The sequence below is a fragment of the Coregonus clupeaformis genome, unplaced genomic scaffold (assembly GCF_020615455.1).
Source record: "Coregonus clupeaformis isolate EN_2021a unplaced genomic scaffold, ASM2061545v1 scaf0136, whole genome shotgun sequence".
NCBI classification, from domain to species: Eukaryota; Metazoa; Chordata; class Actinopteri; order Salmoniformes; family Salmonidae; genus Coregonus; species Coregonus clupeaformis.
Window position 1 is genome coordinate 439,921 of NW_025533591.1, and position 16,016 is coordinate 455,936.

Consider the following 16,016-nt stretch of genomic DNA (forward strand, 5'->3'; position numbering starts at 1 on the left):
AGCTCTATCAATGTACACTTTTGAGAAATGGTGAGGTGTCCTATTTTTTTCAGGAATTGGGACCCAGGTGGACAGTCACCGTTTTGAAACATGTACACAATGAGGAAGGCGAAATATCCTCAAGGCTGGAACATAGTTTTAAGAAACCATTATTCACACTGTCAATAGTTTATTATTATTTTTACCTAGGTTTCAGTAAATAACTAATTAGATATTGTGGATGCATAGTCTACCCTAAATGTTAAATACCCAATCTGTAATTTCAATAGCCTGACCCTACCATTTTGTTAGGTAGAACATAGGCTAAATAACGAATGGAGTAATGCGACCTTAGATGTTGGTTCTTCAACAATCAATGGGTATCCTGGAACATTGCACATTATTATTTATGTTTCTTGCATATTTGATTTCCACATAGGCAACTACAACCAATCACAAACCCTTTTATAAACTGATGACAGCGTTTTCATAAAATTCATTTTTTTAAATAATAATTTTAATCTGATTATTCATCTGGTTTAGGTAGTTAAAAGACATTAGGGCTATCAGTTATGCTAACACACATAAAATGAATGAAATGGCACAGCACCTTCAGTTATCCAAATTACACTTATATTTCTGTTGAATTTGGTGTACGTAGGCAACATTGTTGTTCAAAATGATAAAGCATATGTCCCCGCACTGCGTGTTTATTCCGGCCCAGTGCTCTCCTGCCTGCAGATCAAAGCGTCCGTCTGTGACTCTTCGCAGGACCCGTCCGCTATACCCATAATTCCCCGCGCTGAGACAAAATGAAGGAATACAGCCGCTGTGGGAGAACAATATTTGGGCTCTAAAGATTGAAACGGACGACCAAACGTGAAATAAACCAGCCGAAAGAGCTATTGGTGGTCATGCACTGGTAAGATAAAAGGAAATATACATTTTGGGAGAGTTTAAATATGTGAAACTCCGGCAAGAGTGTGGAACAGACAACAAAGCGCAACGCTAGCTAGCATACCGTTGTTGGAGCCGAGCATCAATTGTTCGCTTGAGTTACATGGGCCATTTGTTATGGGTACGTCGCACATTATGCTCAGTTATGTTTTCGTTCAGTCCTCACCCAATGTATGTTAGAGGTTCAAGTAGTATATATTAACCTCATCAACTGTTTTAATTAGTTAGCCAGGTATTATGTATTTCATAACCGAAAAATTAAAATGAAGTGCTCGAAATATGTTGACGAATGACGACACACGGTGTTGTCTGAAATCGCTTGCGCGTGCAAAGGCCGACTCGCATATTTGTCAATCAAAATTATTTTAGAATTAATTCCATAACTTGGAATCGATGTAGCATTACGTCAGGCGAGAACGTCAGATCCTCACATGTTTGGTGTAATGTTAAATTCAGTGTATGGTCTAATTTATTTTACCGAGTATTACTGTTATGCTGATGGCCATATTAGCTAATAATTGCATGATCCTGCATCACAAAGGGCCTGGCAGGCTGGTTAGCCAAATGGCTAATTGCTTGGTGGCTAGCCAGACGTTAGCAGTAGTTAGCTAGATAGCGGTCTTTCTAGCCCCAGTGAGTGACACTCGATGAATAAATCACAGCTTAGCGCTGGGAACCGATTTGTCGCGCATTTCATAATTTTTTTACACTGAAGACATTTAAATTTTCAACTAACGCTTGCTTACAATACGTACCATTATGCTATAGTATGTTCCCTCTGCATCTGTTAGCTAGCTGTTAGCTTTATTTGATATCAGCATGCTAGCAAGTTGCATCCAATGCAATGGATGCATAGGTAACATGCTAGCTAGCAATGCTGGTGGAGACAATGAAGTTCAGAGACACGATTAAGTTATTTGTGATAAATGTGAAGCTATTCAAATTAACGGTGTTTTGTGAATGAAAACACACTATTGAAAAGCCATTCAACTGAATAAAAGAAATTGGCTAGGTAATGGTAGTCTGGACAATGTTACAATTATGAAATTGCTGCTTGAAATAATATTTATTTATAGCTATTTCACCCGAGTTAGGCTACATCAGTGCCTCTGATGTTTTCCTCAAGGTGTGATGCACTGGTTTTTGGATGCTGTTGTTCCTCTCATTCCAAAAACTCCATTTTGATTTTGCATTTTGGAATCCTCTGTTATTCCTCGTGGCATTATAAAGTAGCACAGCAGCCGAGACATGACTAACCTCAGTCATCTCAAATTTCATGGTATGATGGTAGCTAGCTAGCTTAGAAAAGTGTTAATTTTGAACAGTATGAGTTGTATCTTGTGAGATCTACCTAAACTTCCTGTAGATATACACAAGTATATTACAGAGCCAACGTTTTGCATTATACCCATGGTATCATTTTGCTTCTTGGTAGAGTATTTCAGTGGCTAGTACAGGCTACTCTGTCTCTTATCTTTGTTTAACTTTAGCCCTTGTTCAATGGGTGTCCTATGATGATGATGACCCATAGTCACAGAATAAAATGCTGACATTGACCTTCCCACTACCTGTAGAACCTAACTGGGCTCTCGCCTTTTTTTAGTTAATTAGCCTAGTCCTCAAATAGGATGACAGATTAACACGCAGCTTCAGGTTCATTCCGCTCTCTCCTCGTAGGATGTCAAGGTTTAACATATTATAGGCTATACCTTTTGCCCAGGTTAATTTAGCTGCATCTGAGGTTGACTGAATACTTTCTAAAAGTAGCCTTCTACAGCACCCTGTTGATTTTAGGATGCCATAATTCACACAAGTCAGACTCCGGACCGTAGCTGTGTTGTTGACCCACAGACCCTCATTATTAATCCGGCTAAGCACTTCATGGGGAGATCAGAGGGCATGAGACTGATTCCTCAGGGACGGCCCATCGTAACAATGCCGCTCTTCCAGGCACTGTCTGTCTGGACAGAATTTATTTAATTTTAATTGGTGTCAGCAGCACATGTAAACAAAAACAAACCATCGTAGATCACTGATGGAAAGGCCACACAGATGTTAATGTTCCGTCCCACTTCACCCTGTGCTCCTCTCAACTGTGTCTATGCGATGTATGCTATCTGGGAAGATAAACACATTTGCTCCCGAGTGGTGCAGCGGTCTAAGGCACTGCATCTCAGTGCTAGAGGTGTCACTACAGACCCTGGTTCGATTCCAGGCTGTATGGGAGTCCCATAGGGCGGCGCACAATTGGCCCAGCGTCATTGTAAATAAGAACTTGTTCTTAACTGACTTGCCTAGTTAAATAAAGGTTAAATAAAAGAGCAAAAGACACATTTCCGTTCGCAGTAACATATGGACAATAACGTTGTATTGCATTGTACTTCAGCTCCTGCTCTTTCTTTCCCAGGATGGTTCTGGTTGGCTCCCTGTAGTTGAACACGCCCACCACCACCAAGTTCATCATGAGCCTCATTCAAGACAAACTAGGCAATGACTTCCTGCGCTCCAATGGGAGCATGGACTCCAACTTCTCCCCTGGCATGATCATGTTCAGTCACCTGCCCCCTGTGACCAGCTTCACACGGCTGGCCGCCCAGTCTGTTATGCAGGACCTGCCAGGCCCCCACGAGATGATCCTGAAGAAGGAGCGGGACTCTCCAGACTGCAGCATGGCCGGGGTGGGCGTCCTGGGGGGGTATGGAGGGGTGGGGGACTACGTTCATGCCATGGACATCAAGCAGGAGAAGATGACAGAACATGACTACCGTCTGCCGCTGTACCCTGGAGGCCCGGGGAAGAGCACAGAGCACCTGGAGGTGTCCATGGGCAACCACCAGAACCTGCTGGTGCATGACCTTAGCCTAGGCAACGTAAGGCCTTCTGATACATTGATACTTATAGGGATTGTTTCCCATACACACATTAAGCCTAGTCGTGGACTAAAAAGCATTCTCCATTGGAAGAGCTTTTCAGTCCAAGACTAAGCTTAATCTGTGTCCGGGAAACCAGACCGTAATGTTGTTCTTCACACCAGAGAATTTAAGGCCAGGCACCACACCCTAATAGGGATTTAAAAAAATCATAATTGTAATACAATCAACTTTTACCAGTTGAATGTAGACACAAATGACTTTTTTGTATTACACATTTTCAGACATTTAATTAAAATATGAAAATTGGGCAATAGATAATTAAATATGCACATGATTGCATATCACGCAAATCCATTTATCTGGACACTGGATGAAGTCAGCCTAAATATTTTGGTTTCATTTTAAGACACTCCAGGACCGGACTTGTCAAGAGCAGATTGTGGGTAAATACTTTTTTTCATTTTTCTATCTGTAAAATACTAAAGAAATAGACATATGTAAAAAGTATTTTTGGCACATTTTTCCAAACTAGATCTTACCTAGAAGAAAAAATAGACAAGATGTCAACAATTTCCTCTGGGCATGTCTGGCGAATGTTTCTAAGCATAACCATACAGAATTTGGTGAAGGCAGATGCTTCTGAAGCTGAGGAAAATGTGTTGGCTAGTGGGAAGAGTGACTTTCGGTGAATGGTAGTTAGACAAGTACAGTGAAATTAGGCTACCAAATGCCTATTTAGACCCAATCACCATCTCTTCAAGTAAGTTACTAAATAGTCCAGTTTGTAGTATTCTCTATGAAATAGGCTTTTAAATTGTGCAATTCAATGTAGTGAACTTTGAAATGATTGATGTGCATTTTAAAGTGGTTAAAATGAATGAAAATGTTGATGACTAGTATGATAAACTAAAGAAAATATACATTTTCATCTAGTTCTTGACATTTTTATGTAGATTTCTGGGAAATACTAATATTAATGGACCAAAATACCAGCAAATCTCAAAATGGATAGGTAAATGTTCTCCTGAGTGGCGCAGTGGTCTAAGGCACTGCATCGCAGTGCTAACTGTGCCACTAGAGATCCTGGTTCGAATCCAGGCGCTGTCGCAGCCGGCCGCGACCGGGAGACTCATGGGCGGCGCACAATTGGCCCAGCGTCGTCCAGGGTAGACGAGGGAATGGCCGGCAGGGATGTAGCTCAGTTGATAGAGCATGGCGTTTGCAACGCCAGGGTTGTGAGTTCGATTCCCACGGGGGGCCAGTATAAAATTTTTTTATTCACTAACTAAGTCGCTCTGGATAAGAGCGTCTGCTAAATTACTTAAATGTAAATGCAAAAATGTCATTTCAGCCTATGGTGCCTGGCCTTAACCCACACCAAATCTCCCTCTTGTTATGTAAAAAAATTATGATATTTATATTTACAAGGAGGAACATGGGTAAACAAAGGTAAATCTTCTCTATTGAAATGTCTAATAATAAAAAAAGTTTCTCCGGAGGTTTGGTTGATCAGATGTCCACCTGCCTTTTGGGGTGCGGGCTTGTAAAATAGCCAATCTCACCAAAGACTGATGGATATGGGGGGGGGGGGTGTAGAGAAGGAGGATTTAGTAATGGTGACCTAAATCTAGGGCATCAGATGCAGAATATGTCCCTCCCAAAATGATTGTCATTGGCCCTCTCAGTATGAATGGAAACGTCTTGGCAAGGACACAGTCGTCTTGTTTGAGCTTGCACTCACACATTGTCTTCTACACACACACGCTCTCTCTCTGTCTAACAATAGCCAGGCTCCAGAGTTTACTAGGCAGCACTTGGCATGCTCATTGAAAAGCTAGACATAATTTCCTGTTCACTAAATATGGTTTAATAGTTTATCCAAGGACATCTTAGAGAATGCATTACATTAACTTTGAGATGATCAGCAGCAGGTATGGCGGCAGACTACAGTAGTCAGAAAAACCTTTTGTGTAAGGATTTTTTTGTTATTATCCATACACATTTATGATCATATCACTGAGGAGAATGGAAGACAAACATTTTTCTCCCCTCAAAAAGGTGATTCCCTACTAAAGTTATGAGTAGTTTCATTTGGAGTGCAGTCAGGATAATGGCATGCATGTGAGCTTGCAGCCATTTTGAGCCCACTGGGCCTGCGCTCGTTTGTTTGAGGAAATGAGACAGGGGCTTGTTTTGGCTAGCCTCACCCCTGATCTAATACAACAATTGGTTGATATAGGAAACAGGATGCCATTTCAGACAAAGCCATGCTCTTAGTATCCATATGGTGTTGGGAAGCTTCCGACTCCAGTAATAAAGTATAATTGTAATTGAAATGGGGGGGGGGGGGTAATCAATGAATCCCAGTGCCCCTCCCCTTTCGTAAACCACAGACCCTTTTGTTTGAAGATGGCTCTTCATAGTGGGTGAACAACATGCTGATGATTGATGAGTCTGTATTTAGACTTCAGCCGCTAGTTAATCAACAGTAGGCCTTTTCTGTAGGATATTAAGTGTGTCTCAAATGACACCCTATTCCCTTTTATATAGGCCATTTGGCATGCATCCTAAATGAACAGCAGCTCTCCCTTTTGAATGACAGCTTAACTGTGTCAGGAGAGATGAACAGAGGGAGCCATAAATATGTGGTTTATTACTCTACCTTCTGGCACCTCACCAAGGCAGCCCTCTGCAATGGCTCAAATGAGCTTTCACTAGATGCTGCATGAGTCTGTGTTTTTGTGAATGTGTTACTGAACTAGGCTCTTCACATTCTCGCAAGTGCTCATTTATTTGTCCGTCTTCTCTCCTCCCTCTCTCGCTCTGCGCCTCCCTTTTGTCATCCTCCCAGCTGCCGAGTCGGTTAGGAAAGGAGTCCTCAGGAAGGAGAGGTCGAAGGTCAAATGGTGAGGAGGGCAAGCCCAGGAGAAAACGTGGAGATCCTAAGGTGTGTGAACTGTCCTTTCTATTCAAGTTGTATGTGTTTGATATGCATCCTAAGTTATCTTGGTTTAGATAAGATGAAATCACTGAAATTTGCATTAGAATCAATTGTATGAAAAATGTATGCACTCACTAACTGTAAATCGCTCTGGATAAGAGCGTCTGCTAAATGACTAAAATGTAAAAGTTTCATTTTTCAATAGTTGAGCATCCATTACATCTAAGTATTTATTTTCCTGAACTTAGTTTCTATCTTCAATGAAATGATCATGCATTAAATGAATGAGTTAAATTGAATTTGGTAGTTGAATTGACCCCCTCTTCCTCCTTTTGTACAACAGCAATCAATGCTTGATGCAGATGGAGGCAGCCTGTGGCCCAACGGGAAGCTCCACATCTGTGAGCACTGCAGCGCATCCTTCAGGAGTTCCTACCACCTGCGCAGACATGTCCTCATCCACACAGGTACCCAGGCCCCTACTGACTGATCAACTATGCTCATTTTTTATCTGGTATTTTTTTTTATCTCTTGAGGAAAATTTCCCTTTCACTAATGAAAGAAGTGCAGTATTTGTGTTGATTTGAATAGACAGACAAGATGTTTGTTATGGGAGGTCCTTTTTCACACAGGTACCTAGGCCACTGATAAAAATGTCTGTTAATTTCTAGCATTCTGTATGGTCTCGGTTAGTTTCTCACTAGATTATAAAACCAAAAAGATCTCCAGAAATGTTTGGAATAGATCTTGTGCGTTAGAAAAACTAGTTTTTCACAAAGTCACTGTAGGAAACGTTGAAATTAAACCAGTGCAGTATTACTTTTGAATGGAGTAGGCAGACGCAGAGGATTTAACTTAAAGTGGTGTTGCCTTAGGTGAAAGGCCGTTCAGGTGCAGCCAGTGTAACATGAGTTTCATCCAGAAGTACCTACTACAGCGGCACGAGAAGATCCACAGCGGTGAGTGGAATGTGTCATCCCACACACACGTCAAGCACACTAATGACGTGTGAGCGACACACACATTCAAGGACCTTTGTGCACCAATAGTTGGATGACACAATGAGACAAATCTTTAGATTTTCTGTGATGTTTCCCATGACAGGAGAGAAGCCTTTTTGCTGTGACCAGTGTAACATGCGCTTCATTCAGAAATACCACATGGAGAGACACAAGAGGACCCACAGTGGAGAAAAGCCATATAGATGTGAGACCTGCCAACAGGTTAGTGACCTCCTCATGGAAACCCTACTGAAATATGATGGTGTGTGTGTGTGTTGGGAGGACGGTGGTTATGATGCATGTATGCTTTTAACCTGTGAAATTCTATGTGGAAGCAGCAGCACTTTTGAATGGCCAAGACAAATTTCCCCTCAGAGACAATAAAGTAAATCCTAATATGCCCACTTCCATTATGGCATGAGGCATGACCTGACAAGTTATATTTCTCAGGATTTATTAGTGTTAAATGTTAGTGCAGTTTGAATGAAATGTCTATCCCATTCTGCGGTTTACAATCTGTACCCTACTTGTGGTCTCCCTGCCCTGCAGTTTTTTTCCAGGACAGACCGATTACTCAAGCACAAGCGAACCTGTGGAGAAGCCATAAAGAAGGGTCTGGAGCCCGGGATGTTGGACCTGGGCTGTGAGGACATGGGGCAGGGCAGCTACGGAATCACTCAGGGAAACGCTGGGGCCTCGGGCCGGAAGAGGGGCAAGTCCAAAAACTCTGGTGAGGGAGGGGAGCGCAAGAGGAAGAAAGCGGCGGGGCCGACGGCAGCAGGAGGGCTGAGCGGAGCACACATCCACGGGGCGCCGTCGGAAGGCTATAGTCTCAATGACTACAGCGTGGAGAATCACACAGTCTCCTCGTCCACTCCGCCAGGGCCCAGTATGCACCACGAGCATCACGGCCGAGCCCCTAAGATGGCCTTCAAGAAGGCCAACCGCAAGGCCCTAGACCAGGAGGGCTTGGGGCAGGCCAAGCAGAGCCCTATGGAGCAGGGTGGGGGTGTGGGGATGGTCGGGATGGGCCTCATGCAGGGCTCTGGGGCCAAATCGGGCCCCACCAGCAGCAACTATGACGACGCCATGCAGTTCCTCAAGAAGAGACGCTACCTGAACACGACCAACAGTGCAGCATCAGGGGCCGGGCTGGCAGGGGGCAGCACCAACGATTATGAGGTCAACGTTGGTCACCTGTCGTCCCAGCAGTCGGTTATACAGGGGGTAGTCTCAGGCGTGATGGACAGCGACACGCCCCTCAGTCTGCTAGACTCCTCCCCCATGGGCGTGGACAAGCAGGACAGGTCAGGGATCCCTGACGAGGTGCTGCAGAGCCTGCTGGACCACTACACCCAGAAACCAGACGGCTCGCACCACGACGTGCACTTTGACCTCAGTGACCAGCACGTGGCGCTGCACCCTGTTTCAGCAGACGGCTCTGACCTGAGCCACGATGCAGACTCCCCCAGCCCGTCTGGAGACAAGACGGTCATCATGCACGAGTACTCCCGCTTCCTGCTGCAGGCCCTGGAGCGCACCAGCCACAACACAGGCTTCCCCTTGGGCCCCGGGCCCCCAGCTACAGGGCCCTTCACTGGCACCCACCAACGCAACCCGCTTTTTTCAGACAAGCACGTGTACACTACGTCCCCTCTAGAGTGTGGCTTTGGCCAGCCTGTGGCCTCTCCCACCCTGCCCTCCTCCGTGCCAAAGTCTCACTTTGCAATGCTGTCGGGCTCCTCTCCGCAGCACGGCTTCCACCTAAACAGCCTGGAGCCTGCCACCCACCAGCAGCTTACCCCTTCTCAGGAGCTCACTGACCAGATGGAGAAGCAACACTCCTCTTCTTCCCCCTCCTCCTACCAGATCAGCCCGTCTGACCTGGGCAGCCAGAAGGACTCGCAGGACCTGACTTCTCTGGACCCCTCTAAGGGCTCCTACACGATCGAGAACTTTGCCCAGGCCTTTGGATCCCAGTTCAAGTCGGCTGGCCGCGGCCCCCTGTCGTACGGCACTGACTCTAGCGGGGAGGTGGACCACAGGATAAGGACGCCACTCTCCGAATTCTCAGGGTATACTAGTTTGTTAGCCGACGTCAATGAGGCAGTAAGTACAGGTTCCAAAACCCCAACAAGCCAAAGCTACAGATAAGGACCTGGGAGCGGACAGCATTCTGTTGGAGGTTCATGTTTTGTCCTCAGTTTTCTTTAGTGCTCCTATTTTATTCTTATTTTTATTAAGTGAATTTTTAATTATTATTATTATTACTCTGCCGCTATGTTTATGTGCCCCACCCCTCTCCCCAGGACTGGTCTTCAAGGCCTATTCAAATGCAATTTTTTAAGATATATTTTTTAAGCAAATATCTATGTATTTAGTCTGTTCATTTTTTTTGGTGTCATTTTTGGTCTGCTCGTTAATCGTTAGAATGAAAAGTACCTTTTTAAAGCAAACAACACAGAGTAGCAATGAACTTGTTTTTTTCTCCCATGAGCTTAAGGGTTTTAGCAATCAACCTTACAACTGTAGCTAGCATAATAATAAGAATAACAATGATGGCGGCAGGGAATAGCCCAGAACTGAAATAGCAAAAAATTAATAATGATATTGTCTGTTACAAGGATAAAAGTATTACTCAGGAAAAAGTGTAGACGAAGGAAATTGTGTAGTGCAATGAACACTCATTTTAGAGGTGTAAATTTGCAACTACAAAGAGGATGCTTTGTGTGGTTATTTCTTGTGTTTTATACCTTGGTTAATGAGTGCAACAAATAATGGGGAGACTGCTGCCAGCTCACTTACACTGAGAACACTTTCCACTTAGGTATATAGAGATAATGGTACTTTCTTGTCAATGTGAAACCCATGTTTTCTTTCAATAAGGGCCATATATATTTATAACAATATATATACATGTATAATAACAGCTATAATCATTCTGGGGAACTGCCAGGTGAGGTAGAGGAAGTGTGAGGGGGGGTGGGTTTGGGAGTAAATCGTTTTCCTTGTTAGTTTAAGGAGAACATAGTGATGCTATTCTTTGGCCAATAGAGGCTGCTGTTGGACAGCTGTGGAATGGCCTTCCTCATCTTTCTCCCCTCTTCTTCCTCCTCAATTATTTTATTTCCTTAAAAGAATCCGATTAGCACTTTGAGCCATTTATTTCACTGAATAAACTAAACTACCCCATAGGATCATGGAAGATATTTGAAACAAACTGACTTGCTTTCTAAAGAGATGTGTTGTGTTGATCAGGTTGGGTTGGGGATACTACCGTATGCAGATGTGGGTTGGTGGGATTGAATGCATCTTGAGCAATGGGTTGTTGTGGGAAGGGGAAGGTGGGCTTTGGTTGGGATGCCCTATGTTTGGATGGCATGGTCTCGTTTGGGAGGGGATGGGGGTGGTTTGGGCCTGGGGAGTTTTTTAAAATTAGCATTATCTCCTGGATGTTATCACGTGTAGGACATGGGGAGGGAGGGGGGGGTTGTTTTAAGGAGATGTATTAACAGTTAAATTGGGAATAAACGTGTTAAGTAATTCTCCACCCTGTTTAGCATCTTTGCTTTACTATTTACATTTGAAGTTAAGTGTATTAAAGTGGCTGAATATTTCTTCCCGTTACTGAAACAGCCTGGAAACCATGTAAGGAAGTGATCATGTGATTTAAATTGAACCCATATACCTATAACAAACCCAAAGCATTAGACATTTCTGGTGTGCTGGCAGTACCACAACGGTATTTTATGAGGAATGGTGTGCCTAGTCCTGGAAAATGTTGTCTGCAAAGAAATTGTTTGCGTCCCCAAATGGCTCCCTATAAAGTGCACTACTTTTGACCAGGGCCCGTAGAAGAATAGGGTGCCATTGTGGACGTACACATTGTCTAAATGAAATATAAATTTATCTGTGCATGTGTCTAATGCATCGTTTGATTGTTATTTCTTGCAGTCCTGCAATTTATCTTTTAATTTATTTATGATGTACTTTTTTTGTAAATCAAACAATTGCATTTTCTTCCATAGCCACGACTGGCATTTTGTGCTAGAAATGCTATCACTCTTTTTTATTTTTATTTTTTTATTTATCCTTTTATTTCCTGATGCCCCTTTTTGTCTTTAAGAATCATGAAACACGGCTGAATGACTGCAATGTTGCAATATCATAGGGAACAATGACTGACCACTACAACCATGCTCTGTTTTTATTGGATAGGAGGCTGAGGGGTGAACAATAAAGACATTGACCTTTTATATACCTCGTTATCACTGTAAACACACAAGCAGGGACAACGGACAAAAGGTTGGATGTATGGAGCAGAGATGCTGTCTGTTGTATGTGGCTATTTTTAAACCTTGTGTTAATGACATTTATGGGACCTGTCAAGGAGGGTATGTTATTGCTTTAGGGTTCTGTAAATGCCTAATCATGCCAACCAGTGTTGCAGTCTACAGTTCAATTCCTTGTCTCAAAGGTAACATTTGTTACTTCCTATATTGTTTTAATGTATGCCTATTGTTTACAAGACAATTTACAAAACACTACATCCAAAATCTGGCCCCTGATATGATTCGCATCATACATTTTTTTTGGTTCCTTTTTTTTTTTGTCAGCACACCAAATTTGTAGCTGACGTTATTTTGTTCCAGATTCTTGTAATGATTTGCAGGGCTGTACCTGTCCAATGAATTTATAATTGATTAGGGAAAAACAATAAATGCTGTTATCGGGATCTTTTGTTGACTTTGGTGTGACACTTAAGTGGTTTGTTCTAATGGTGTTTTACACTTTGTCCATGAGGTGGTGTACACTTAACTTTTCCATTATCTGGGATTTGTGGGTGTATTGTTAATTGCAAATACTTTCAGTGTGCTTTATAGTAGGCACATTGTTTAACATGGCATGATAACTGCCAGAAATACTGTTAGTCTTTTGGGCATTTTTATGCTGAATTTACATCATGACTGGTTAAGTCTGTTTGGCAGCAATATCTTTATGCTGCCATACACCGGTTTGCCTCCAGGTGGCATTGTCTTTATCATTAGGGCCTACTGTCCTTATGTTTCTTTCTGTCCCATAACTGGGACTATGTGGTGTTGGTCAGAGATGCATTTTGTGTGCTAATGGTTCGTGGGTCAGCTGTTTGTTCACCCGCACCCACCCGCAATTGCTAATAACCCATCTGCAACCGCCGACTGTGATAGGGAAAATCTGAGGCCCCGACCCTAACTCGAAAATATAGAATCCATAGTAGGCTACAGTCGGAGACGGTGGAATGATTTTTTGATAGGAGTTGCAGGAGTGTAGATATGTCTCTGCTTATTTCCGGTATTTTGGTAGGCTATTTCAAGAACTTGGGACTATAAGGTTCTATCTGCATTTTTGTCAAAAATTAGTTATTGACACAGTCATGTTCTGTTAAATGGTCTCTACCTATATAGTGCTCAAAAGCCCAATTCATGTTAAGTTCAAAAGAATACATGAACATTTTTTGCAGATTCCATTCAAACCAATGAGGGTTTGGAACTTTAATGCCAATTCTCAGAATCCATCGTTTTGCAGATAAAACCTTGTATTCCCCAAGTTATTGATTTGCTAGTCAACTGTCTATAATTAGATACATGCAGCTTCTCGTCAGTATACACTGACTGTACAAAACATTAAGAACACCTTCCTAATATTGAGTTGCACCCCTTCCCTTTTGCCCTCAGAACAGCCTCAATTCGTTGGGCCGTGGACTCTACAAGGTGTCAGGCGTTCCACAGGGATGCTGGCCCATGTTGACTCCAATGATTCCCACAGTTGTCAAGTTGGCTGGATGTCCTTTGGGTGGTGGAACATTCTTGATACACACTGGAAACTTTTGAGCGTGAAAAACTCAGCAGCGTTGCAGTTCTTGGCAAACCGGTGCGCCTGGCACCTACTACCATACCCCGTTCAAAGGCACTTAACTCTTTTGTCTTGCCCTTTCGCTCTCTGAATGGCACACATACACAATCCCTGTCTCAATTGTCTCAAGGCTTAAAAATCCTTCTATAACCTGTCTCCTCCCCTTCATCTACACTGATTTGAAGTGGATTTAAAAAGTGACATCAATAAGGGATCATAGCTTTCACCTGGTCAGTCTGTCATGGAAAGAGCATGTTTGGTACACTCAGTGTAAGTTGCCCATAAACTAAATAAACCCTTGCTCACCAGAATGTCATAAATCGATAGAATGAATGTTTCAACATAGTTGACATCAGTAAAGTTTTCTCTGTCATCTCTGCGTCTTTCGCGGAGCAAAGACATTTAGGCACCGGGGAGAAAATGCGATAACTTCCCCCAAAAAACGGGAAAGTTTTTCTGTGCGGAATTTCAGTTTGACCTGTTGTAAGGAAATAGAAAGCTGTTAATATCTGATAATATTTGCACTGGTGAGTTGACACCTTGTCAGTTCCTCTTCAGACACTGTTTGAGGAATTAAAGTGCTTCCCCAGGTTATAGTCAGACATAACATTGCCATGTACAGTGAGGGAAAAAAGTATTTGATCCCCTGCTGATTTTGTACGTTTTCCCACTGACAAAGACATGATCAGTCTATAATTTTAATGGTAGGTTTATTTGTACAGTGAGACAGAATAACAACAACAAAATCCAGAAAAACGCATGTCAAAAATGTTATAAATTGATTTGCATTTTAATGAGGGAAATAAGTATTTGACCTCTCTGCAAAACATGACTTAGTACTTGGTGGCAAAACCCTTGTTGGCAATCACAGAGGTCAGACGTTTCTTGTAGTTGGCCACCAGGTTTGCACACATCTCAGGAGGGATTTTGTCCCACTCCTCTTTGCAGATCTTCTCCAAGTCATTAAGGTTTCGAGGCTGACGTTGGGCAACTCAAACCTTCAGCTCCTTCTACAGATTTTCTATGGGATTAAGGTATGGAGACTGGCTAGGCCACTCCAGGACCTTAATGTGCTTCTTCTTGAGCCACTCCTTTGTTGCCTTGGCCGTGTGTTTTGGGTCATTGTCATGCTGGAATACCCATCCACGACCCATTTTCAATGCCCTGGCTGAGGGAAGGAGGTTCTCACCCAAGATTTGACGGTACATGGCCCCGTCCATCGTCCCTTTGATGCGGTGAAGTTGTCCTGTCCCCTTATCAGAAAAACACCCCCAAAGCATAATGTTTCCACCTCCATATTTGACGGTGGGGATGGTGTTCTTGGGGTCATAGACAGCATTCCTCCTCCTCCAAACATAGCGAGTTGAATTGATGCCAAAGAGCTCGATTTTGGTCTAATCTGACCACAACACTTTCACCCAGTTCTCCTCTGAATCATTCAGATGTTCATTGGCAAACTTCAGACGGGCCTGTATATGTGCTTTCTTGAGCAGGGGGACCTTGCAGGCGCTGCAGGATTTCAGTCCTTCACGGCGTAGTGTGTTACCAATTGTTTTCTTGGTGACTATGGTCCCAGCTGCCTTGAGATCATTGACAACATCCTCCCATGTAGTTCTGGGCTGATTCCTCACCGTTCTCATGATCATTGCAACTCCACGAGGTGAGATCTTGCATGGAGCCCCAGGCCGAGGAAGATTGACAGTTATTTTGTGTTTCTTCCATTTGCGAATAATCACACCAACTGTTGTCACCTTCTCACCAAGCTGCTTGGCGATGGTCTTGTAGCCCATTCCAGCCTTATGTAGGTCTACAATCTTTGCCCTGACATCCTTGGAGAGCTGTTTGGTCTTGGCCATGGTGGAGAGTTTGGAATCTGATTGATTGATTGCTTCTGTGGACAGGTGTCTTTTATACAGGTAACAAACTGAGATTAGGAGCACTCCCTTTAAGAGTGTGCTCCTAATCTCAGCTCGTTGCTGTATAAAAGACACCTGGGAGCCAGAAATCTTTCTAATTGAGAGGGGGGTCAAATACTTATTTCCCTCATTAAAATGCAAATCAATTTATAACATTTTTGACATGCGTTTTTCTGGATTTTTTTGTTATTCTGTCTCTCACTTTTCAAATAAACCTACCATTAAAATTATAGACTGATCATTTCTTTGTCAGTGGGCAAACATACAAAATCAGCAGGGGATCAAATACTTTTTTCCCTCATTGTATTCAATTTCTATGCATTTACATGTAGGAGTATGTGTTGATTTCTGTTAATGTTGTCATTGTAGTGGTGATGTCTTTGATAATTGACCTTTGATTAGCCTACAGATTTAGAGTATGTTTCTATTAATTTTTATGACCTGAGTGAATTACCTA

At 43.0% G+C, this 16,016-nt stretch overlaps 1 protein-coding gene across 1 annotated transcript; it reads left to right on the top strand.

The window, feature by feature from the left end:
- Positions 1-741: 741 nt before the first annotated feature.
- LOC121569491 (zinc finger protein 281) lies at positions 742-12,497 on the top strand. Its single transcript, XM_041880485.2, has 7 exons — positions 742-901; positions 3,344-3,806; positions 6,661-6,756; positions 7,094-7,217; positions 7,626-7,709; positions 7,855-7,973; positions 8,301-12,497. Exons 2-7 carry the CDS (start codon positions 3,399-3,401, stop codon positions 9,903-9,905), a joined length of 2,436 nt encoding a protein of 811 aa, XP_041736419.2. The 5' UTR covers positions 742-901; positions 3,344-3,398; the 3' UTR covers positions 9,906-12,497.
- The last annotated feature ends 3,519 nt before the right edge of the window (positions 12,498-16,016 follow it).